Genomic DNA, 25,358 nt, shown 5'->3' with positions numbered 1-25,358 from the left:
CTACCACTTGGCTCTGCAGAATACAAAAGCACATTGTCGCAAGAGGGAGAAAAATACTCTCCAGAGTCCCACCATCTTACTTGGCTTAGATCCAAAGTGTTTATATCACTGGAATTCCCGCCCAAGCTGGAGAAAGCGAACATTCAAAGGACCCTTGCTACTGTCGTCGAGAAGCGTGCGCACATTCCATATTGTTTTGAAGGATGCGAATCATGCTGACTGCGTTCTAGCTCTTTCCAATTCTGCTCTGAAGACTGGACACCGCTCCGAGCCCGTAGCGTGCGCAACGTTCTCATTAGTCGCGTCACGGTCCCTGCATAGGACGTAGCTTTCCTTTTCATTGCAGGTGTTCGCTTTATTTCCTGCCTGACGGCATTGACGACATGTTGCCTTCTGTCAGGTCCCCGACAAGTTGTAGATGTGTGTCCATAATCGAAATATCTGCAACATTTGGTTTGGGCGGCCCGGATTTGCATCCTACACACTACCCAACCAATTTTTATTTTCCCGCTGTTTAGAAGCTTCTTCGCATATTCAACTTTCAGCACAGCGAATTTTTGGCCTCGGAAGTTTGCAGCGGTGATACCAATCCGGGAATTGGTTACCTCGGGACATTCGCGTTTGATGGCCTCTTCTATCTCGTTCTTTTCTGTGAGGCAATCAAGGTCTCGGATTTCGAGAGAACACGTGGGTTCCAGGCTGGAAGCCAAAGCTTTTTCTCCCAGAAGCCCCTTGACTACTTCACAGGACGTAACTTTATTTATTGTCTTCGGCCCTAGTTCGACTAGGACTCCACCACTCTTCGTTTTACGAATGGAAGACACTTCTGCTCCGTTATCTTCGGGTTTAATCTTCTAACGGATTTCACTGGGAACTTCGGCAAAAGTCTTGCCTTCCGTCGGCCTAATAAGCAGAGCTGGTGGTCTAGTCGTCCTTCGTCTCACCACCTTTTCTTTTGGTGCTCCGTCCTTCGTGTCCGCCTTAATTTTAGGCAGAGGTTTTTCTGATGGCGCGACGTGTTGTTGTCTCTTGTTCCTCTTCGCCTTCTTCTTTTGAGATCTGGAGAGTACCTGAGTGAAATTTTCTTCAGATGTCCCTTCCTCCTTTCGTTTTTTCCCTAGTTCGCTCTGCAATGGACTGTCTGCGATCCGTGTGGAACTCGTAGTGTTCTCGTCTGGAAGCGCGGTTGTTTCTGCTTCCCGCTGATTTTCTCTTATTTTCCATGTCCACCTATAATATGAAATCCTGTCCAGGAGGTCCTCCAGTTCCACTAGCCCATTTTTCACCCTCTTGCCGACGTTTATCTGCAGGAACGTCGCGCATCACATGCGAGCTTGCGCCAGAGTAGTCGACAGCCCTCCCACTGATTTTCAAAACCATTTGGTTAGTTTCGGCAGTTTCCACTGTGCCTCTTTTCGCAATTATAGCACTGCGTGGTACTGTCTGGGTTCCTGCAGGTGTCGTATCACTTTGCGAGTCCTTCTTCTCGTCTGCGCCTCCCGATGTCTCGTCGCGTATTTCAGCCCTTGTTGCGTCCTTCGCTTCGTGTTGCGAATAAATGCAGCCAGCTTACTTTCCACTTCCACTATCTCCTCGTTTGGTTTGTTTCTTCAAGTTCAAGTTTTATACCAGTTCATCGTGTGCAAGGGAGCGGGCCGCAATAGTCAGGAACGGGTGTCCCCTCGGGAACTAAGACCCTACCCCAGTTCCCTGAGGCCTAACCTACGATTAGCTGGTTCCGGAACTTACAGACGGATCAGCGCTCGCTCGGGGCAACGCGGTCTACTAATACCGGTTCAATGCACACTACCCGACCAGAGTCTCGAAGGGGCTGGCTCCTCATACGTACCGCAACTACCACCTTGGCAGACCTAGACTCATATCACCCCATTGATGTCGACAAGGACGCTCCGGGGGCTCCCAGTATTTGCCGGCGTGTGTCGGACATTAGCAGTTCGCTCTTCACCCAGAAGCTTTCTCGAGGCTACTACCTAGGACGCAGGTATACTGCCAGCTAAGGGATCAGAACCACTTGCTCGGACACCTCGGGGACGCCACTCCCCGTATCGTAAGCGACCCGTTAAGGATCGTTGACGATCCCTAAGGGAGCTGAGCTTAGCGTCGAGTATCATGTCCATACCAAATTTAATTTCACCTGCGGCATATCTTTTCCGTTGGTGATGACTTTAGCTGGATTCTCTTTTTTGTTAGTGCAGTTAATGCAAGAAGATTTGGTTTCATTTAATTCGGTTTTCCATTCACTGGTCCATGCTACAATGTGTATGCATTTCTACTTCGGCTTCTTTAGCCTTTGTCCCGCTTAGTAGCGATGGAATTATGTAACGTCGGTAACAGTCATTAATTTTTTCAAGAAGTTTTTTCCTTCATTTGAATAATACATAACCAAGAATTCCACCTAATGCCGAACAGTAATTCCACGAATAAAGATATCCATCCACAGTTTATTAAATTCCATGGAATTTATCTTGTTTTATCTAATACTCAAACCAATATGTATTTCCTGTGCAAACATATAATTCCCTGGTGAAAACCAAATGATATAGCGTTATCGATTTAAACATTGTAATTTCTCGCATATCTGCGCGTTTGGTTAGCAATTTTCATCTTTTCTTTAAAGAATATCAAATGCAGAATAGAATTTTCACCTCGGATAAACTCTTCCAAGCAATCAGCTGTTATCCGGTGAACCTGTCTCCCCATCCACACACCACCTCCTCAATGACAATTGATCTGACACCTGCTAACCCACCACAACCAAATTATCATCTGTCAACTGTCAATATTTTCATTCAAAGTGTCTCGGGGGGCTCGTGTTTGTTTTCTTCGCGCGTTGTTGTTGGTCTTACACCTGCAGAAAACTTTGTGTGGGATTTCGTGGTCGGGCGGTACGAAACAAGTGGATTCGCAATGTCTTCCGACGAACCAGACTGGCGTAGTGTCCTCATCAACCGCTTGCAGGAGCGAAACAGGCGGGAAGTCGTGAATTTCCGCGGCGTCGTCACTAACAGTAAGCACAGCGCTGGGTCGTGATTTCCGAGCTTTAACCTTGTCTGGATGCGATGACAATGGTCGCTTATCGTTGTGTACTTTCTCGTCTTGCAGATAATCGCCTCTTGGATCTCGTCGATCAGCTCAAAGCCGAGAATCTTCGTCTGTCCGTGCAGAATGAGAAGCTGCGGAGCGGTCTGGGTGGCTCGGGAGGCGACAGTGCCGCAATCGCCGCGCTTGAGAAGAAGCTCCTGACGCAGCAGGAGGAGCTCACAGAGTTGCATAAACGCAAGGGCGAGAACGCCCAGTTGATTGTCGACCTGAATCTGAAGGTGGAGAAGCAGAACAAGCAGCTCAAGGAGAAGGAGGCCAGGTTGGGCGGAGTGCGTTTTCGCGCGGGCTTTCCATATTGAACGTTTTTCTTTGGTTTCAGCTTGGCCGAGCAGCAAGCCGTCATCGTCAGCCTCAAGGCGGAGGTGCAGATGCTCAATTCCAGCTTGCAGGAGCTGAAGGGACTCAACACGCTGCTCCGGGACGAGCACACGTCCCTCCAGCTCGAACTGTCGTCGCTCGAAGAGAAGCTCAGGAAAACTCAGGTGAGCTGCGACGACTGAGATGAAAGTGAAAGTTGGTTGTGGTTTGCGATTAGATAATTTCGATAGTGGAGAAGTGAAGATAGATGTCGGCGGTTTGCCCAGGTTGGAGTTATGCTAATTGTCAGACTTTATTTTATATTCCTTGGGCGTGATTCGGTTGACGATTCACTCGGAAAAAAAGGAATACCCAAATGGGGCAGCGTCTCTGTTTCATGCAGCCACTGTCGAGCAAATTCCCAAATCGGATTACAAATTCGTTTATTTCTGGGGTTACTATTTTATCTGCCAGAAAACCACATCTAAGCTGGTAATTAGTCGCTATTTATCGTCTTGCACACACACTCTCGCTATGAGTCATGCGAATTAAGGGAAAAAACTCGTTATCAGCGCCTCAATGAATCTGTGTGAAGTGAACAGCAACCGATCCCTTCCACAAACTGCTCATTGTTTGGCAATAACCGGCTTGGCTTCAAACAAGATAAGTAGATTTTTAATTTGCCTCGAAAAATGACCATTACTCATTCCTTCGTAGTTCCCTCGATCAACTCATAGCTCTTAGTACGCACATTTATGGTTTATTCACACAAAAAAACTGGCGATTACGCCCTAATGCCTGCGAAACAAGTAGCGCAAATGCAAGATATCCATTCATAATTTTCATATATAGATTTGGAACTCTACTTCCACTCGTACGGAATATTGAGATCCCGAGACCAGAAGGTGGAAGAAGAGGATGATAATTAAGATTCGAAAGAAGGGGACCCGTTTGGAAAGTGATAATTGGAGGGGTGTGTGCGTGCTCCCAACCGTTGCAAAGATAATAAGTAAATAATCATGGAACGCATCAAAGAGCATCTCGAAAGTTTGATCGACAGAGAGCTGCCTGGTTTTCGCTCCGGATCTTCCAGTATTTGCCACGTGAAGACCTTTTGGATCATTTTGGAACAGTACCCGGTGTTAAGATCTTCACTGTATCTGCTCCTCATTGATCTCGAGAAAGCTTTCTAGAGTGTGGGCAGAAAAAGTATCTGGAGTGCGCTGGGTTTTTGTCGAACGTTCTCATGGCGTTTCCTTCCAGCGGATATCAACGCCCCTGTTTTAGGCGACTTACTTTGTCCCTATGGGCTGCTGGTGGACTTGCAGAAAAAGTCCTTGGTAGAGCCCGCAGCCACTTTAAAGTCACAAAGGAAGGATTTCAAGCTGCTGCAGTGACACTCATTTGTTAATTTTCGAAAACGTTGCCGAGCCTCGTTAAGGATGATGTTCAGTAACTCAGCAAAACTACTAGCTACTCTACCTTCTCCAAAAATCGTCCATTACAATCGCCTAATTTGTCCGGATGACTGAGTAGTTAGAGCACGAGGCTGTCGTGGTTCAAATCTCACTAGTGGCAATGGGATTTGTATCGTGACTTGACGTCGGATACCAGTCGACTCAGTCAAGGCAATAATCTCGGACGATCGCAATGGTGACCACATTGCCTCCTACAGAGTACTGTAATCCTGTAGTGTACCGTTATGGTCTTGAATGAAATGCTCTAACACACTTCAAGGCCCTGATCCCATATGGATTGTTGTCCCAACAATTATTTCCGAGTTGTCACAATCTCGGCAGATCCCAGGACTTCAAGGGAAGCCGTGAGGGATTTAGGTACAATACCTGTAACTGACAATCGAGCCGACCCCGCTTGTGAACGGGACAAAGGCTGAAGAAAAAGAAGAAGACCTGTAACTGACAATATTATGGGAACTACAACCATCTGCTCGAGACGCCAAATTTTGTTTGATTTCCCGAGCCAGTGGCTCATAGTTCACCTTCTTCTCCACATATTTCCGTTCGTTGTTGCTGTTATTGGGAATAGCAACATCAAAAATATACGCGGAGCGACCTGTCTTGTCAACTAACAGTACGTCAGGCTTGTTATGAAGAGTATGGCGATCAGTTAGATCTTGCCGGTCCCAATACATGCTGTAAGTAGAACTATCAAGTACTGCTTGCGGCTCATATCGGTAAACCGAACATGTTCCCGTGATCAGATTTTAGGAATTTATTTTATGCTTTCGCTTGCAATCGATCTCCAATTACACGCCACACCTCACAACCTATTTAGTGCTGGCGCCGACCGTAGCAATTAGGATGATCGCACTTCACAGATTTGACCGGGCGGTGTGGAGTGAACTTTGAAAGCGAAGATCTCTACTACCAATTCGGGATTGCATAAAACTTTTTGCTGAAAGCGAACAACAATAATGTGAGCCCTATGAATCCAGCAACATTCAATCTGCGATAGGCAAAAGCCACGTTTAACATTCAATCAAATTCTGTTAGTGAATGGCCGCGGACTGCAGATCAGTTCTCGTTCCCAGCGGCCTTGGTCCTTCCCACTGACTGCATTCTTTGGCGTGTCCTCTGGTCGGTCGTTTCCAGGAAACTTCGAGCGAGGCACTTGCTGAGCTCCGTGTGGGCGAAATTGAAGAAGGGTACGAACAGTGTGTTGCGCGTGAAAACGAACGCTTTATTTTATTTTGTTACACCAGTTAAAATGAACTACTTCTAACGACCTAAGCTAAATTAAGGCGACCAGCACGGTTGGCAACTAACTGAATTAATTTTTTAAACACCGGTTGGAAGATCCGCTTAGAGAAAACGGATTTTTCCACCGTTTGATTTCCCCTCTCGTGACGAGTTTGAATACGCCACGGAGAGCACCGGTGGTGACATCTGTCTGTCGCGTTAACCCTGCTGCGCCACATCCCTCTGCCCCCAGATGAAACCTAGGAGTTTCAGCGACCGAACCCGGAACTGCGTTCCCCATCACTCGGCGAAGCGAACGCGACGTTGCTTTGGGGCGCAAACGGGCTTCAGTCTGGACAAGAAGACAGCCTTTTGTGTCCCCCGATCTCGAGCTGGAAGAAATGTTCTCCCTGCTCGAGAACACGGTACGGGCCTTCGTATGGAGGCTGCAGTGGCTTCTGGACAGCATCCGTCCTGACTAGGAAGTGCGTGCGCGTGTCCAGTTCTTTGGGCGCACAGGCAGGTGCGAACGAGTGTCGGGTGGGAGGTGCGAGTTTAAGGCGGTGGAGGTTGTCTCTCAGCAGACACAGCAGTCCAGAGTCTGTGAGACCCAGTCTCTTGTCGAAGACCAGGTCACTTGGGAGTCTTGGGTTCTCCTCGTATACCAGCTCCGCGGGGCTGGCAGCAAATTCCTCTCGCCGGGTTGTTCGAAGGCCAAGTAGGATGAGAGACAAGGCTTGAGTCCAGGACGGATCGTCGCGGGCAATAGTTCTTACATGCCTGGTGACCTTACACTTCTGGCATGCGATGCACTCTCTGGCCCAGGAGTTGACGTCCTTATTCATGGAGGGCCAGAAGTATTTTTCCATCACTAGCCGATTTGTCGTCCTGATGCCTGGATGCGCTAAGCCGTAAATTGCCTGGAACACCTCCTTGCGAAAGGTGGCCGAAATGTATGGCCGGGGTCCCTTTCCCGAGTATTCGCAGCAGAGAGAGGTTCGAGCCGAAGATGGACAACTCCCAAAGTTTGTATTTCGGGTTAGATTTGAGGCTCTGAAGTACTGCGTCATCCTCCTGCGCCTTGACGATAGCCGAGAAGTCGAGTGAGGCGGGGACGTTAACCTCGGAGACACGTGACAAAGCGTCAGTAACTATGTTGTCCTTGCCGGACACGTGCTGAATGTCGGACGTGAACTGGCTTATAAAGCTCAGGTGTCGAAGCTGACGAGGGGACGCTTTGTCGGGCTTTTGTTTTAAAGCATACGTGAGAGGTGTATGGTCCGTGAACACTGTAAACGGCCAGCCTTCTAAGGAGAAACAGAAGTATTTAATGCTTAAGTACGCGGCGATCAGTTCGCGATCGTAGGTGCCGTAGTTCCGTTGAGCGGGGTTCAACTGTTTAGAGAAGAAGCTCAACGGCTGCTAGACTTGATTCACCTTTTGGTGAAGAGCAGCACTTACTGTGATGTCAGAGGCATCAACAAAAACGGCTAGGGGTGCATCTTGTCGAGAAAATGCCAAGAGTGTAGCATTAGCTGGTTGTCGGGATTTATCAAACGGGTGGACAGCCTCTTCAGATCACACAATCTTTCTTGTGTCTTTTGTTTTGGGGCCAGCGTTCAAAATGGATTGGTGTTGGGCGGCCTTGGGCAGGAAACCACGATAGAAGTTTAGCATGCCCAAGAACCTCCGCAACTCCTTCACAGTTTTTAGACGCGGGAAGCTTGCACCTTGTTTGGGTCGGGCTGTATTCCGTCAGGAGAAATGAAGTGGCCGAAGAATCTCACCTGTGTCTGGAGAAATTTGTATTTATCAACGTTTAGGACTAAACAGAAGTCCAGGTTTCGCAGGACCGAGTGGATTAGCCTTTGAAAGGTTTGCGCCCCATTGCACAACTCGAAAGTTATCCGCGTGAACTCGAAGAGTCCAAAGGGTGTGCATATTGCCGTCTTTGGAATGTCTTCCGGAGCTACAGGGATTTGTTGATACGCCTTGATTAAATCCAAGGTCGAAAAGATGTGGCAGTTTGCGAGATGATGCGCAAAGTCGTGGATGAGTGGAATGGGATATCGATCAGGAACAGTTTGTGCGTTTAGCTTTCTATAATCTCCACAGGGGCGCCATTCGCCGTTTGGCTTAGGGACTATATGGAGTGGGGAAGACCAACAGCTGTCTGAAGGTCTGCAGATACCCTATTGCATAAGTTGCTCGAATTCTTTCCGTGCAATAGCCAGCTTCTGGGGTGGTAGAGGACGCACCTTTGAGAAGATAGGGGAACCAATGGCGTTAATGTGGTGCTGCACATTGTGCTTCACTGGTTTAGAGAGACTACATACGGTAGTAATCTGGCTGAACTTTTTGAGGAGTGCCCGAACATGAGAGGCAGCAATGTCCTCCAAAAGTACGGAAAGATTGTTGTTGGGGTGTGATGAGATTCTGCCTGACGAATTAAGATTGGTTGTGGAGTCTAGTCTAGGAATAGCCGGTGGTGCCTCCGCACCAGTTCAACAAGATCACTGCGCCTGCTGAGAGGGTCATGAATTCTTAGGCGACGTGGCGCTACGTTTTAGGTGGCCGTCGCCAGGGCCCCCGGGGGACCTAGATTTTTGAGGTAGGCGCGAATTTGCATGGGAGCGTACATCTAGTAGTTTTTTCGTCGAATCTACGATGGTACCAACAAATGCTTGGGTCCGTAGGTTATCCTGACGACCTGCTACCCTATCGCCCTTTTCGGGTGGTAGACCGCAAATGAACGTCAAGCGTTGCCCTCATTTGCGCCATGCTGGCCACAAGTGCGGCCATCTCGCGCTTCAGCTCGCCTATTTCTTCTGAACGGTCGCTATCGTGGGACATGTGAGGACCGCCTGGGTGCTCTCTGGGAGTCGTCGCAGCCACAGCGACTTAATCAAGTCGTCGTCGATCTTGCTCCCACCCAATTGCCTCATTTCGTGAAGCAATTAGCTTGGAGTTCGATCGCCCAACGTCAAACCTGCCAGCTTAGCTCACTCACTTACCGACAGGCGCTTGATTAGCTCCGTTTTTAGTAAATTGTAGGAGGATGATCTCCTCATCCAGGCCCATAATGGCGTGGTTGAACTTGGTCGCGTCCGTTGTGATTCCGGACATCTGGAATTGCGCCTCCAGATGGACGAACCACAACCCCGGGTTCCTTTCGCCAAAAAGGAGGGACGCGCACAACGAGGGCGGTCACTTGAGGATCCCGCGTCTGTGTTGTCCAGAGACATGACAATAGCTAAGTTAAAATGATGCGAGATGAGTCGAGGACGCGGCTATACCGAACTTGAACAGACCTTAATTCCCTAACTTGACGACGGTAAACCGCACCCCAAATGCCCGTATGAAAGAAAAAAAAAAACACGGGAACGGAACTCCAATGGCGAATTTAAAAAATATTTTCGCCGTCTCTTGCGGTGGTTGTATGTTTATTGTATGAAAATTATTATGAAGTATGACGTATGTAATAAGTATGAAATCTGTGGCTTGACTGCAGCCCTCGGCCGAATGGGTGCAAGCTGATCCGGCGGGTATTTCAGAAGATTTTCCGACGCAGAATCGCTAGTTATGACCTAGTTCTGATCGTCGCAGTGCTGTTCAGGTCTGCAGTACAGATCTTCCTCGGATCTGATCGTTTTGATCGCCTTTTGAATTTTCGCGGAATTTAGCTCAGTTTACATTGCTACCAACCTTTTGTTTGCATCCTAATCATTACTTTGCACGGTAGACATGTCGCTTACGATTATCTTAGCACTGTTCGCAGGCAATTCGGATTTTTGGGCCACGAACACGAACATTTTAAGACAACACCGTGACTGAATATCAGTCGAAATGCTTGTAGGGCCGTAAACACGGCTCCGTCTTCCTCGCCTGCCAATCAACTTCCTCCACTCAGCAGTTCTTTTTGCACTTTATCCTTTTCGGGATGGGGACAGCCCCATACGCCCAGAACATCATTGGCCCATACCAAAGAGGCTTCACTCCAGGCAAATCAGCAACAGATCAGATTTTCTCTCTGCGGCTAGCGATGGAAAAACTTTTGGAATATGGACAGCAGTTGCCCCACCTATTCATCGATATTCAGCCGCCTATGATAGCATAGCCAGGGTAAAACTGTCCACGGCCGTGAGAGAATTCCGTATCCTGACGAAATTGATAAGACCGACCCTGACCAATGTGTGAGGTCAGATAAAAGCAGCAGGATCACTCTCAGACCATTTGACATAAACAACGGTCTACGACCCGGGGATGCCCTATCATGCGTCCTCTTTAACCTGGCCCTGGAGAAAGGGATCCGTGATGCTGAAGTAAATGCAAGGGGTACGATCCTCTTTAAGTCCACTCAACTACTGGCCTATGCTGACGATGTCGAGATCATGGGAAGAACGACCCGAGACGTACAAACTGCGTTTATCTAGGTCGAGCAGGCGGCAATCGAGGCGAAATCTTGGGATGCACATTAATGAAGGCAAGACAAAGTATATGGTGGCAACATCAGCACCAAAAACCAACCAACCAACAACATCAAACCGCACTGGTCAAACGGGAAGAATAAGGATAGGAGATTACAACTTTGAGACCGTTGATAATTTCTCCTATCTAGGGTCGAAAATCACAACCGATAACAGCTACGATGATGAAATCCGCGCACGGTTGTTGTCAGCCAATAGAGCCTATTTCAGCTTGCAAAAACTGTTCCGCTCGAAACGTGTCACCATAGGGTCAAAGCTCTTACTGTACAAGACAATGATCTTGCCAGTCCTCATGTATTCCTTGGAGATTTGGGTTCTTAGCAAGAAGAATTGCGAACTCTTGGCGGCGTTCGAGAGAAGAATCCTCCAAAGAATTTTTAGCCCCCTACATGATGATGGACGATTTCGTAGCCTACATAACGACGAAATCTATGAGCGATTCCATGACCGTCAGGTTGTGAATAAAATCCGGCTCAATAGGGTGCGGTATGGATGAGGATGATCCCACCCGAAAAGTCTATAAGGGCAATATTTATGGTAGCAAAAGAAGACGAGGCAGGCCCCGCCTGAGATGAAGCAATGGCGTAGGTCAGGACGCCAGACAGCTTATAGAGATATCGGATTGGTGGACCTCGGCGCAAAATCAGGATGTCTGGAGTTCCTTATTAAGGCAGGCCTAGACCGGATACCGGTTATTGATGATCCTTTTCGACTAACCAAGGCGGATAGATAGGCACAACATACGCAAAAAGTTGATTAGCAATCACGAAGAAATGGTTGGCGTTCACTCAGACAAGCCGAAAATTGCTTTTTCCACACGTTCCAAATTGATTCTTCACTCAAATTGTTTACTCACAAATTTCTTACTTTTTATATTTTTTTTCACAAAGAGACAGAAGAACCTCCCATCAGACAATTTTACGTTTTTTCTTTTTTTAGAGTTATGCTCTCTTCGGTCGGGGTCACCAGTTTAGTTAATTAATTTTGTTAAAAAACAATTTAGCCTTTTATTATTAAAACAGTAAATTGAAAAATGATATGAGAGAAAAGAGTCTTCACTCCATGAATTACAAGCAGAATCTCTGCAATTATTTTACACAATTTTAAAATGTCAAATTAGTTGGCAAGGCCTACTTCACACGACAACTACACGAGAGCACCGGTGGCGGCATCTGTCTGCCGCATTAGCAACATTCGAAATAAATTTCGAATGTGGGAGACAACCACCACTGCCTTAAACCCACACCTCCCACCCGACACACATCCGAACCTGTTTGCTCTCCCAAGGAACTGGACATGTGCTCGCAGGTCCTGGTCAGGACGGATGCTGTCCGGAAGCCGCTGCAGCGAATGTTGAATGAAATAAATTTCGAATGTTGCTAATCCTGCTACGCCACAATCCTGCCAAGTTTGGTGGAAATCGCACTATTACTAACAAAATTATAACAGGTCAAAGTTGCCGTTTCTGTGCAAATTTAAGACTTTGAATGTCATTATCACGCGAAAGTGGATATTCTCACATAATATAAGTGTATATTACGTGCTAGATTCTAATGGATAAATGCATATTCAAATGGCTTTATAAAAGAAATACACAAAACCTTTCATACTTGATGCGCCGAGCTTCAAACATTCAAACTAATCAATAAGAATGAAGTTCTGCGGAATGTGTATTATCAACTATTTAAGGATGTTGCGTAGATCCACAATAAAAACAAAGCCAACAAGAGACAGTAGCTTGGCCCCGCATTTCACATTCCAAATACCTACCACTGCACTCATACAGTCTTTGTTCAGAATGCTTTCGGTATATTGAACGATTTCAAGTCCCTACGAAAAAAGATCATTGTCAAGGTCCATCAGTTCTCGATGCTCCACTTACTTTCTAGGTCCTCCGCAACTGTCTTAGGAGGATGCTGTGCTAATTACCGTCATTCACTCTAAGTTCTAATTTTAAATCAGTTAATGTAAATAAACTTCCTCTCATATATCCATTTTCACCCACTCAATTCATATTCAAATCCGAAACAAATATTTTCAAACTAAGCACATGCTCCCCGAGAAGGGGCTGTTTATGAACTATTCCCTCGTTATGGGACCGGTAGCGGCAACAAATCTCCAATCAACAAAATTGTATATTTTCATAAGTCAATCAGATGAACATTAGTCTTAGCGTTAAATCCACCAAATACATTTTTCCCGATATTCTGTGGAAAAGCGTTTTGGCCGGGGGCCAAGGAAAATTTTTCAGATGCCACAAACATTTGTATCTATTCACACCCTCGCGCCAGATACAATCTATACATGCTAATCGGTTGTCGTTGGCGGTGAATCAGGCGCATCGCGGATACGTGCAGTTTCGTGGAATTTCATGATAAGAAAAAAATTGTAATAAAACGGTCAGAATCTCAATGGGGGCCTTTTGGAGGAAACTGAGATGATTTTATTAGCCATGGTTGACAGGGTGTATGTTTTCACACGTTGCGTCTGAAGTTTGTTTTGTGAGTTTATTGCAGCGTAAGATAAACATTTACGTTGGCTACTGATGAGGAGGAGCTATTTGTTGGGTGAATATTGGGGAGATAAAGTTTTTGGACATTCGTTCCAGACTAATCTGATGAGAAGTGCGTATGACAACTTACCTTTATTTTTTCGTGAATGAGGCAAGCGCAGTGGCAAATACTTATGGCCTAGGCTAGGATTAAAAATTGAGCCACGGTCTATGCTTTCATCATTGTTGCAATTTTAAATGAAGTTGATACTGTCCTATTACGTTTACAAAAGCATCTCTTCAGACACATAGCTCCTATCTGCTGCTTGCTCAGGCAACAATGAATTCTACGGCACGGGACGTCCTCCTTCCATTCCTTCTCTAATATACTGGCCATTGTTCAGTAAAACTTAGTACTGAAGCGATACGTAACATGGGTAAATTTCAGGACCGTTTTTTATGCTTCACCAGCATACATAAAAGAAGAAGACCAGGTTGGGGGTTAGGGAAGCTGAGATCAATGCGTCTTTTTTGCTTTCCATTTGTTATGTCCTGTATATATTTCCTCTGCTTAGTGCTTTTGTATCTACGAAGAGTTCTTCAAGAGATTGTCAAGTGTCATTAGGAATAAGTTGAATCGTACTCCCGATCTTATCCCTCAACCTGCGTTCTCTTCTCAGTCTCGTTATACATGTATCACGCGTGTAGCAAAGGGGTATCTTCATTAGGCTCCTGATCTGGATGGACAGTTCGTTCAGCACTCGTTTCTTTTTCACTATCCCGTTTAATTATAGGATGGGCCCCATTTGTTATCTCCTCAATCCCTTAATTAATTGCTGGTTATAGGGTACCTATTAATCACAGAATCTAAAGCAAAAACCCATGACCATCAGGAACTTTAGTGTATTTCCTACTTCCAGATCTTTCAACTTTGCATCTGGTATTAAGTGTTCTCCCAGATGCTTCGACCCACTTTGCACAAGTGTCGGACACTGTCCCAGAACGTGTATAGAGGTTTCATCGCCCTCCGTACAGAACCTGCAGGCGATGTCCGTAGATATCCCTAGCTTCTCTAGGTGATAGTTTCTTATTTTCTTCTTTTTGGTGAGGTTTAAGCAGTCCTTTGTGTGCATGGGTTCGTACTTCTCGGTAAACATCCTGGACTGTTCCATTCCTGGTAGACAGGCCCAGTATAGTTCCCTCAACCGTTCCTCTTCGTTTTTTAATGTTGTAGCCATAAAAAGGCGTCCCTGCTCCCTTTTTGGCTAGTTAGTCCGCTGCTTCATTGCCTTCAAATCCAACATGGCTTGGAACCCAGAGTATCCAGATCTTGTTGGATGAGCCGAGCGTATTCAGTCTCTCAAGGCATTCTCATACCAGTTTAAAGTTCACCTGGTTGGATCAAAGTGCTTTGATCGGTTTAGGCAGCTCCCCGCCTCACTGAAACTCCCGGTCATCCTGAATATTGCCCTCCTTGCCTGCATCTGTATGTGCAGATGGAGAAGTATTAATCCCAGAAGGAGCTCCAGCAATGCCGTTGGTCATGTACTCATTGCCCCACTGATACACACGCAAGCCAGTCTTTGGAGTTTGTGTAACTCCCTGGCTTGTGTGCTGAGTTCAGTTCTTTCTTCCCAGATTACCGCCCCATAGGTAATCATTGGCCTTAATATTGCAGTATATATCCAAAGTAGTATCTTTGGGCTGCAATCCCAGTTTTTACAGCTATGAACCTAAAAGTCATTAGAGCCCTCATGGCTTTCCGACAAGTGTTTCCGACATGTGTCCTCCAGAGTAATTTTTAGTCTAGCTTAATTTCCAAATATTTGACTTATATTTCTCGTTTCAGCTCCATATCATGTAACCTTATGGCTCTCAGGTCATCATGTTTACGTCTCCTAGTGAATGGTAGTATGGTGGTATTGCCTGGATTGATCCGCAGTTCCACCTTCCTGCACTAGGCACTAGTAATCCTTAGTTCAGTTTGGATTTTATCACATAGGGTTTCCTCATATTTTCCCCTACAGATCAAAACAATATCGTCCGCGTACCCCAGGACCTGTTTTCCAGTATTTGTTAGCACGTTCAGGAGTTCGTTCACTACCACACTCCACTCCAGGAAGGAAGTTGTTAGTTCAGAGAACCCCTTACCATCCGGTCCCTCTGCCGGTTGAGTTCAATCTTCTTCGCAATAAGAAGAGCCCGAAAATAATGCGCAACACGATTCCAGCTGCCAGCGCTATTCAGCATTTCTCTGACAATGTTGTCTGGAGAGAGCTCCCCGGTGTCTGCATAAAGCCGCTGACGAAAGTCGATCAACCATATCGCCGATCGATATGGGACGCAGGGTTGGCTCTCCAGCGTCTCATAGAGCCCCTGCGGAATTTCAGATAATCCCTCAATATCCCCAAGAGTTAGCTTGGCACGTGGAATGAGTTTTCTAATGTGCCTAGCATATATATCCATCTTACGGAATTGAAGGCATTTCTGGCATCAAGCGTTATGAAGAGCACTATCCGCAGAGATCGGCAGCTGTGTGCCTCGGCTCGATGAACCACATCTACGACCTCCATAATAACATCCACTGCGGATCTCCCTGGTCTGAACCCGAACTGCCTTGGGGATAAGTCCCCGGCAGCGCGGTTCGCTTCAGCGAGTCTCCTACTTATGAGCTTCTAAAGCACTTTCCTTCCGTGTCAAGCATACACAGCGGTCGGTATGCAAACGGGAGCTCCGGTTCTCCTTTACCCTTGCTGATCAGCGCGAGTCTGTCCACTTTCCAGTGACAAGGAAAAATGTCCTTCCTCAAGCAAGCGTTGAACGCCCAAGTAGCAATTCTCGCCGTTGGCGAAACACCAGTTTGTAAACTTCCGCGGTATGCCATCAGGACCTTGCGCCTTCTTGTTTTTCATAGTGAAAACCGCTTCACTGAGCTCTATCATTGTCAAAAGTGCGCAATCCTTGATGCTTTCCGCGCTATTGACATCAACGCGTACAGGATGTCTGGATGTTGACGTGGATCCGGTGTTTAAAACTACGAGTCCGGTTCTCGCCGCCATTTCCAGAATCCGTTTCCCTTTGGAGTCTGACTGGGGCATGCTCCATTCAAGGGCCCTGGCATTAAAATAACTGCCTACCAGGATTCGTCCCTCCGTACTCAAAATGGCGTCTTCTAGAGCATCAAGCCGGTGTCGAAAGTCCGGCAACGTCTCATTCGGTGTCAGGTAAAGGCTAAAAAACGTTATCCCTAAACACCGAATCCAGACAAACCCGTTCTCTCGGCCTTCGGCAAGAGCACGAAGTCGAACATCGTCCCGAATAGAATTTGTACTCGTCGGTACTTCTATTTACCTACTCTCTAGCATTTTGCTCATCCAGAAAGCCAGGGTGTTTCCCACTCCCTTGCGGCTCAGGGCATCTTGTATCTCTGTGTACGATGTGTTGTCGAATTCTCCTTCGATTTCCAAAAACGCACGAAGTGCTATTTCTTTGTTTCTATGGCATTTTGCGGAACATCCGTCAGCTGTTACAGAGCAGTTTCAGTTGACCGTCCTGTCCGGTAAGCGTGTTGACACTGATGTAGGGGATTACGCTTTAGAACGTTAGTTCTAATATGGCTATGCTAAGATGATTCCTAGTCCTCTTTGGATTAGTCCTGGGAAAATGCCATCTACCCCGGGCGATTTTAGTGGTTTAAAAGTTCCCACTGCCCACCTTATCCTAGTTTCCGTGCATACCTCTTTTGCTAGTTTCAAGTTCTCCTTTCTTCCCCGAAATAAATTGTTGGTATGTCAGGTAGAATCTTGTCGCCTGTCGCCGTGGGGTAGGACCCCGGGAAATGAGTTCTGAGAAGGTGCACCCTGTCCTCCTCATTATCGGTATATGCCCCATCTTCCTTCTTCAAACTGACAGAGGATATTGCCCCTTTGGCCACAGCCTTGTAAAGCCTGGTTCATTAAAGTATTTTCTAGAGTTATGTCTAGTACCTCTTGTCTAGGGCTGGTCACAAATGTTGGAGTGTTCCCTATGTTATATATATCTAACTTATTGCTAAGAATAAATTCAAGAAGGTACCCACCTCTTCGATTGGTGTCGCTGCTTCCCCAGACTTGGTGATGGGCGTTATCATCGCAGGTGAGGAGCAGTGGTAACGCCCCCTTCTCACAGTACTTCACCAGTTTAGCGACTAACTCCGGTTGAATCCGGATGTCGTCTCCTGGGAAGTAGCCTGATGCCATGACTGCCTTTCGAGTGCTCCTCCCGGCTTCCAATGAGACTTGGATAACCACAAGGTCCCCGGCCAGGAACTCTGAAAGACACATATATTTTAAATTACGTTTAAGAATTATGCAAGCTGTTGGTTTTTCACATGAGGAGTCCCCCTTGCAGACCGTGAATCTGTCCCGGTACACTCAGAGCTCCTGAGCCAGCACTATCCCAATGCTCTCCTTGGAATTTGCCCTTGCAATTACCGCAGATGCAGCTTTCGCATGGGGGAGGTTTTTCTGGGCTATGTTAGTGCTGGCCATTGGTTCTGTTATTGTTTGGAACTCTTCTCTGTTGGAATATCGCCCTCCTCCTCCGGCATGGCACTTTCCTGTCCGTCGTTGTCCACCCTGAGCCTTAGAAGTCCTAGGTCTAGATCGTCTAGCTTCTGCTATACACTGGGCAGCAGGTCTACTTTCCTGGCTGATCCAGTTCTTTCCGCCTCTATGGCTTTGAAACTTCTTCGGGGATCTTGGTATGCTTTTCACCCGGTGTCTCCCCCGAGGTGTCTTTCCTCGTTCCTCATTCTGAGCGATTAGGTAGCCCATGAGATCTTCCGTCTCTATTTTTGCGGCTTTTGTGAGAAAAACTGTCGCCATGTGTGCTGCTGGTATATCTCCAGCACATGTTGACAGTTCGGCTACTTCCCAGCCTGGCAATTTAGGAACTACGGTCTTAAGCCACTCTGCAATGCCTTCCCTCGCGCAGTCCACTAGTATATGACCTGGTCGAAAGCGTATCCCAGTGAACACAAGTTTCGCAGTCCATCCCTTGGAAATTGTTTTCTGCTCCTCACGACTGAGTATTTGCTCGGGAAACATTTTCGACAGTATGGCCAGTCGAATGCCCTTGACTGCACTAGCATAGCTAATGGCGGGCTTTCTGATTCCTGCCTTCTCCCCTGACCTGCCCGGGGTTTCAACCCCCTTGGATTCAGGTTTGGATTTTTTGGGGACATTCCCATCGGACCAACCTTCGCTGCTCTCCGCTTTCTTGGGTGAAAATCTGATCTGTTGCTGATTTGCCTGGACTGAAGCCTCTTTGGTATAGGTCAATGATGTTCTGAGCGTATGGGGCTATCCGGCTTAGCAAGATATAGGAAAATATCTTATAGATGTACTCAGCAATATGATACCTCTATAATTGCTGCACTGTGTGATATTTCCCTTTTTATGTATGAGACAGATAGTGCCCCTTTGCCAGTCGTACGGCATTGATTCGCTGTGCCACACTTTGAGCACAAGTTGATGAACAATTTGGTGTAATTGGTTGCCTTTGGCTGTAATTCAATCGGCTCCTGGCGACTTATGGTTTTTAAGCCCATGAATTGAACGGACTGTTTCTTCTACACTTGGTGGTGGCAGTATTTGTCCGTCGTCTTCAGTTGGCGGGAATTCCAACTTGCCGATGTTCAGTAGCTCATTAAAATACTGAACCCATCGCTCCATACCCATTCTGTCGGAAATCAGATTTCCCTTTTTGTCTCGGCAGGATGAGCATTGTGGTGTGTAAGGCTTCATTCTGCTGACTTGTTGGTAAAACTTGCGCGCCAGGTGTGATTGCTCCCTGTACTTTTCGAGTTTACAGACCTGTTGGTTCTCCCCCCTTTTCCCGTCTGTGAGGTCGCTTCTTCGCTCGCTGAAGTTCGTGATAAGTCTCTGCCCGTGCCCGCGTTCTTTGTCCAGAACGTGGTCAATTTGGTTGAAAGTGGTCCCGCAAATCAGGTATTTCCAACAATCATTTCGTGTGACTAATTGAATAATCAGCAGTCCGTTATCATTTTTATTTTGATGTAACCTATGGGAGCCAGAGTATCGCCTGAATACGTCCCTCCTTGGCTGTTAAAATCCCCAAGTATGATTTTGATATCATATCTGGGACAGGCTTCAAGGGTTCGTTCTACTGGCTTGTAGAAGGTATCCTTCTCCGACTCTGCAATCTCCTTTGTAGGGGCATGAACGTTAATGAGGTTTAAATTTTTAAATTTGCCTCGCAAGCGCAGAGTGCATAGCCGTTCGCTTATGTTTTCAAATCTGATAACAGCAAGTTCCATTTTTTGGTTAACTAAGAAAGCGCATGGCTTATATGGAAACTAGTCCCTGTCCAACGCATCTCCTGCAACGCTGTTACATCAGCCCTACATCGCGACAGGCTATCGGCTAGCTGCTTGTCAGCTCCATCTCTGTCCGGGGAGCGCACGTTCCATGAGAAAATGCACAAATCTTTATTCCGTTTTCGTTGCCGGGTTCGTGGTTGTAAAATCCATCCAGTCCGAGCCTCCTGTTGTGGCTTCGTAACAAGTTGTTTTCCGTATAGGGTTGTCAGTCCTATCCAAGCCCCAGTTTTTAAGCGCCGGAGACTCGCCTTCATCCTTCTCCGTCTGCAGCTTTTCGTTAAGAAAGAGCTCCCAGCGGTCACCACGTGAAGGTGAAGATAGGGTTTGGTAGTACAGCTGTTGGTGTTGGTTCAGCGGACGTTTCCCAGGTTTTATACTCCGTCGTGGGTATCAATCCACGTTTCGCCCTTGGATCTATACTACCTTTTGACCACCTACTGAGTGCATGGCTCAGCTTGTTCATGCCGGTCGATCAAAGATCTACCTAAATCTTTACTGAGCTTTGGAGTACGGCATCCATGTTGAAATGCAACACCATGTTTGAGGCCCGAATGTCCCTGTTCCCTTGAACGTCAAGTAACCGCTACAACCGAGATAAACGAATATGAGGCAGGGATTCTTCTGAAACATGTGAATTTAGGGGCTATCCCGGTTCCCTTGGTACCATATACCCCTGGTAAGATTTCGTAACCTATTGTCACTCCATTTAGGTCTTTGGAATATTCGCCTACTGCATCACGGCTGGCGAACCATAGTAAATACAGTATTTCACCGGTGCCACCACATGAAGGTTTTTCTCTGCTACTTGGTTTTGACCGACAGGGTAGTTACCCCGTCTTCCTCACCATCACCTCAGATCACCAAGTGGGTGGACAACCAGTCGCTGACATGGTAGGGTAGGTAGGTATCAGTGGCCGCTCCGAGGAGCCCAATTAGCGCTTTGGTGCGCCGTTTTGATGCCACAAACTCCTAAGACCGTGACTGTTATAGGAACAGGGAAGCGGAGTCCAGCTGGCTCGGATCTTCAGAGCCAGCCCGTAGCATTCACGAAGGAAAGCAGCTCTCCGACCCTGTAATTAGAAATCTCACTGAGGTCCCCAAAGAATGGTTTACCCAGTGTCCGCAGCCTGACTCGAGCCAGAGCCGGGCAATCGCAGAGAAAGTGCATGAGGGTTTCCCTTCCTTCTCCGCAGCTTCGGCAATGCGAGTTGTAGGGTAAGCCGAGCCTAACGGCATGGTCCCCTATGGGCCAGTGCCCCGTGCAGACCGCCGTAATCTTGAATGCATTTGCACGCGTCTGGCACCGACTGTGTTCCCCGAGGGACTGCCAAGAGCAGAGCCTTGCCTGGCCAATCCGTCAGCCCGCTCATTCCCTTCTATGTTCCTATGCCCGGGAACCCAGAGGAGAGTTATCTTCGCTGACATACCTTTCCAAGATTTTGGAACAGGAGGAATGGAGCAAAATAGGACGGTAATTCTCAGCAAGAGTGCGAGTGCAACAGTGATTAGAGCCTCTTTCCACAGGTCAGGAAAATGGTTCTTTCACAGCCTCTTGTTGAATATAATGGAGAGGCAAAGGGAGATGGACTGAGAAGTTTTAAGCAAAAGGAGGTTTGAAGATAGCGCTTCTCACCAATGCAGAAGAAAAGAAAAAATAGGCGTGTGCTTGAGAAAGCCAAACTTACAGAGGGCGATAGCGAGGACAAGCTGCCTCTTTGTCCCTACCTATAACTGTGTCTCTCATAAATACATGGGCGTGGAGATCGGTTTTTGCGAGGAGGAGTTAATATGAAGAGTATGTCGGAAATTTTTTCGACTGTACCACCGACTGTTATTATGGTTACCCTAGGAACAGATAAGAGCTAGGCGAGGGCGCAGTGTTATTCTGTAGACACCACTGCGGTCCGAGTCCGTCTATCAATACGTAGAAGGCTGCATTATTCGAAAAAATGAATTCAGGGAAAAAGATGAGCTCCATAGCAGACGACGAGACGAGCCAGAATCCTTAGGAGCCGATTTAGACAGGCTGCCCTCGGGCTTTGAATTGGAACCATTTAAAAATATCTAATGAAAAAATTATATCTTTTGTTGAAAATTGAGCTCCTCTTTGGAGACAGTTTTAATATTCTGTATGAGGATTTCGAATTTGACAGCATTGTTTGCATGGCTTAATTTGAAGAAGTCCATATCTTACCGATCATCCTCGTCTCAGGAAGTGAATGACCCTTCCTTCCTTGACAAAAAACAAATGATCTGGCAAAATATTGTTTCCCATTACTTTCCCCCAACATATCATCTTAGTCTTGATATTTTTTTTCTTCGAACTTGATCGCAACCATGGAAGCACATGACCTGGGATGACGGAGACGGCGTCGCTCCTACAAGATGAAAGCGAAAAATTATCATTCTCAATATCTTCGTGAAAATTTCGAAATTTTTGTATTGAGAAAAACGTTCTACTTGGGAACGTGGAGGATCTAAATTTGTTTTCGCTAAGATGTTTCTTTAGTACAAGTCATATATCCAAAGTGTATTGACGGTGGCAATCCTAGAAGGCGTGTCGCGGAAAATTTCACCAGAATAAACCGGAAAATATGTTTGAGCGTCTGCGAAAAATCAGCATCTCCAAACTAAGTGTAAATATTTTTAACATGTTTCGAGTTTTCCGACTTTTTTTTGTTCTCTGTTACGAAGGTGTTATGTGACTATGTGCCGCCTAACAGTTGCAGGAGTTGTCGCTTTATCTGCGCTCATAAATGAGAAAATTCATGAATCGTTAACTCAAAATGACGAATATTAAACAGAAAACGAGAATTTGTGGAATAAATTCAATGAAAATATTTCCGTGAATGTCGCCAAAGTTGGGACATAGTTAATTGTCGGAGTCAATCACGGGGCTCGGAGTAATGGCGAAATTTGAATTTAATTAATAATTAAATTTATTTTTGTCCGGTTCGATGCAAAAATAAGTGGATGATACGCTTGTTATTTGCTGGTGGAAAATTCGACCATGTTTCCTGTGCTGTTTTATTAGTTTTTAATGAATTTACACGAGTGCCCCCAAGTATTCTCGTCATTGGGACAAAGGAATAACGTGAGAAAGCAGATGCCTCACAAAGGAGATGCTGACATTCTGTGGTGTTTCGTTTTCTTCTGGTTTTTTGGACGAATCATGAGAATTAAATCAACATTCTAGCAATTTTATAGTTTCAACGAATATTATTATCTATAAAATTTTAGTTTACGTATCTGGGCCATTTGAAATTTTCATTCGACAACAAGTAAATCTGTTTTTATTAGTTTGTGGTCCGAAACGGCTACTTAAAATAGGTTACAAAGTCTTGTTCGCCGAGGTGTAGTCTGCGTTGAGGTCAGACAATGAGTCCTTTATTCGTCCCTATTCACCGACTACTTGTATGCATTTGTTTTGTGTCAATGGCGACACCAATTGTTGCCTGTTCAATCATTGATTCTTATTGTTTCCATAGTTTGCCTTAACTTGTATCTAGTCGAAAATGGTATATAACGACTCTGAGGCGTAGTGAGGAAAAATCTGGTGATGCGGTGGTGCGATGAAAACGATTTCGTTAAAACGTTTCTTTATTCGCGGCTCTCAGCAATCCAGAGAGTCCAGGTAGGCATCCCTTTCTCATCCCCCCTCCACCTGTGTGAAACAAAACCTTATTAAAGTCGGCCTACTATCTGTCTATCTGTCAGCCTTTTTTTGAGAAGGTGTGTGTGGGATTTTTACCCGCTAAAACCACCCCGACTCCCTCTCTGACTTGCGGAACCACAACCGGCATTACATGACCGGGTGGAGTCCGCTCACTCTAACTTGGTCACCTTTGTTCTATATGCGGCGTACATGACCGCGCTCTTCTCCTCTCCGCTGCCTTTCACAGTTTGTTCTGGATAGATGCGATCATAGAGTTGACCGCGCTACCATTTTCGGTACCAGCAGCTCTCCTAGAGTCTCCTCTCCAGTTTAAACCTCGTATTGGCGGTATCTTGCCCCGTGAGACACTGGCTGAATTTATAATTAATCTTACAGTGCCGTCTCTTAACTACTCATTGATTGCAGGGATGAGTCCACCGAGCATTCCCACCGCTTTTGCCATCTATTTATGAATCTCTCCCTCTCAGCGCGCTTCCTCCGCGATAAGGGAACGATTGGTTTGGTTTGGTATATGTTCGCCATCTCATCTGCCAAGATATCAATCGCCATCACTCCCGCGATGACGAATGCTGCATCATCTGAGACAGTCCTGAAGGCAGAGCATATCATCAGGGTTGTCCTCCTGTAGACTGCACTCAGTTTGTTAGCGTCAACTGATTGAGGTCACTACCCTGGCTATAAGCAACCTAGAGGTATAACGTGGCCCTCCCACGTTGGGCATCATCCTTGCCAGGTTCATACTTGCAGTGGATGATTTGTTGCAAACATACTGCAGGTGCTGTCTATAACTGAACTTCTTGTCTTTCACCACTCCCAAGTGAGGATATGATTTCTGATTCTAATACAGGCGTAATTTCTCTTCCTGCGCATAGTAATGAGGACCGCTTTCATTTTTTCCTCCGCAAGTGTCAGTCCAGAGATCTCTAGCCAACTTTTAATAGCATTGATTGCCTCGCATAACTATAACTCAGCATCTTTGAGATACCAAACCCCGCGGGATACCCGCGAAAATATCTTTCTCCTGAGGTCCGTCATCGGTGTCATACCAGAGCCTCCTTTCAGCTAAATAACTAGTAACGATAGCAGCGAGATGGGCAGGAATACACGCTAGAGATTTCCGTATTAGATTCTATTTGGCCGAATTGAATGCCTTTTTCACGTCCAGGGTTACTACCACGTAGTATTTGCTGGTACTACCCTTTCCGTGAATTGTATCTTCGGCCAAGGCAGTAACCAATTTGATGGTATCAATGGTTGATGTGGCTTTACGAATTGCATACTGTCACCTTGGCTTTTAACAACCGGAAGTAATCTATTATAGATTACCCGCTCTAAAATTTCCCCCACAGTGTCCAAACGACATAAGGGTCTGTTTGAGGAGGGTTCACCTGGAGGTTTACCAGGCTTAAGCAGAAGTACCAACTTCTGCCGCTTTCATGCCATTGGAAATATACTCTCCAACATACACACTTCGAACAACTCAGCGAACATGTCCGGGCTGGATTTCATGGCAAGCTTGAGGCTCTTATTCAGTACACTGTCCAGGCCCGGCGCCTTATTGTCTCCTCTTGGCAGATCTCACGCAGTTCGTCTCTGATGACTGGCGGAATCGCCGTAACATTCAGAGGTGGCTGAAATGTGTCGGTCCCCTCTTTTTGCTGGGGGAATAATCCCTGGATGATTTCCAGCAAGAGGGTAGAACACATGATCTGCGCAGATGAACGGCCTCTGAACCGTCCCATGACGATTCTATAAGCACTCCTCCACGGGTTTACGTCCGCTTTAGTGGAGAACTCCTTAAAGTATTTCCTCTTGCTTCGCTGGATGGTGAACTTGAGGGTTTTGCGGGCTGACTTATAGGAGCACTCTTTTTGCCTCTGATTGACTCTACCAACCGCCCTCTGAGCCGCTTTTCTGGCTCGGTGGCAGGCTGATCGAAGGCTGGCCAGTTAACCATTCCACCAGTAGTTTGGTCTTCTACTGGGAAACGAGTACACCCTAGGCATGTATGCGTAACATGCTTTGGCGATGCATTGGGCCACATGGATGACTTTTTCCGTAGGGCCGCCCGTTTTATCAGGTTGATCTAACCACACCACATCCGATGCTTTTCGGACCAACCTAAAATCTTTCTCGGTTTCGGTCATGATGGGGCTTTGCCTGTGGCTCGACACGTTCCTCAAAGAAGATTGCCTGGTCATCG

At 46.5% G+C, this 25,358-nt stretch overlaps 1 protein-coding gene across 5 annotated transcripts in view; it reads left to right on the top strand.

The window, feature by feature from the left end:
• Positions 1 to 2,761: 2,761 nt before the first annotated feature.
• Positions 2,762 to 25,358, top strand: part of LOC119650660 (autophagy-related protein 16) — a 440,786-nt gene continuing 418,189 nt past the window's right edge. For 3 of the 5 annotated variants that reach the window (XR_005249349.1, XM_038053599.1, XM_038053596.1), the window contains exons 1-3: positions 2,763 to 3,028; positions 3,124 to 3,382; positions 3,443 to 3,605. Coding sequence is in view for 4 of the 5 variants with exons in the window: in XM_038053599.1 (XP_037909527.1) it covers positions 2,929 to 3,028; positions 3,124 to 3,382; positions 3,443 to 3,605 (522 nt within the window). In the remaining variant the exon portion in view is untranslated. Of the gene's footprint in view, positions 3,029 to 3,123; positions 3,383 to 3,442; positions 3,606 to 25,358 lie in introns of all 5 variants that reach the window. The other 2 variants (XM_038053598.1, XM_038053600.1) reach the window with 2 other exon arrangements.

The sequence above is a fragment of the Hermetia illucens genome, chromosome 3 (assembly GCF_905115235.1).
Source record: "Hermetia illucens chromosome 3, iHerIll2.2.curated.20191125, whole genome shotgun sequence".
Lineage (NCBI taxonomy): Eukaryota > Metazoa > Arthropoda > Insecta > Diptera > Stratiomyidae > Hermetia > Hermetia illucens.
This window is presented reverse-complemented; position numbering and strand designations above follow the sequence as displayed.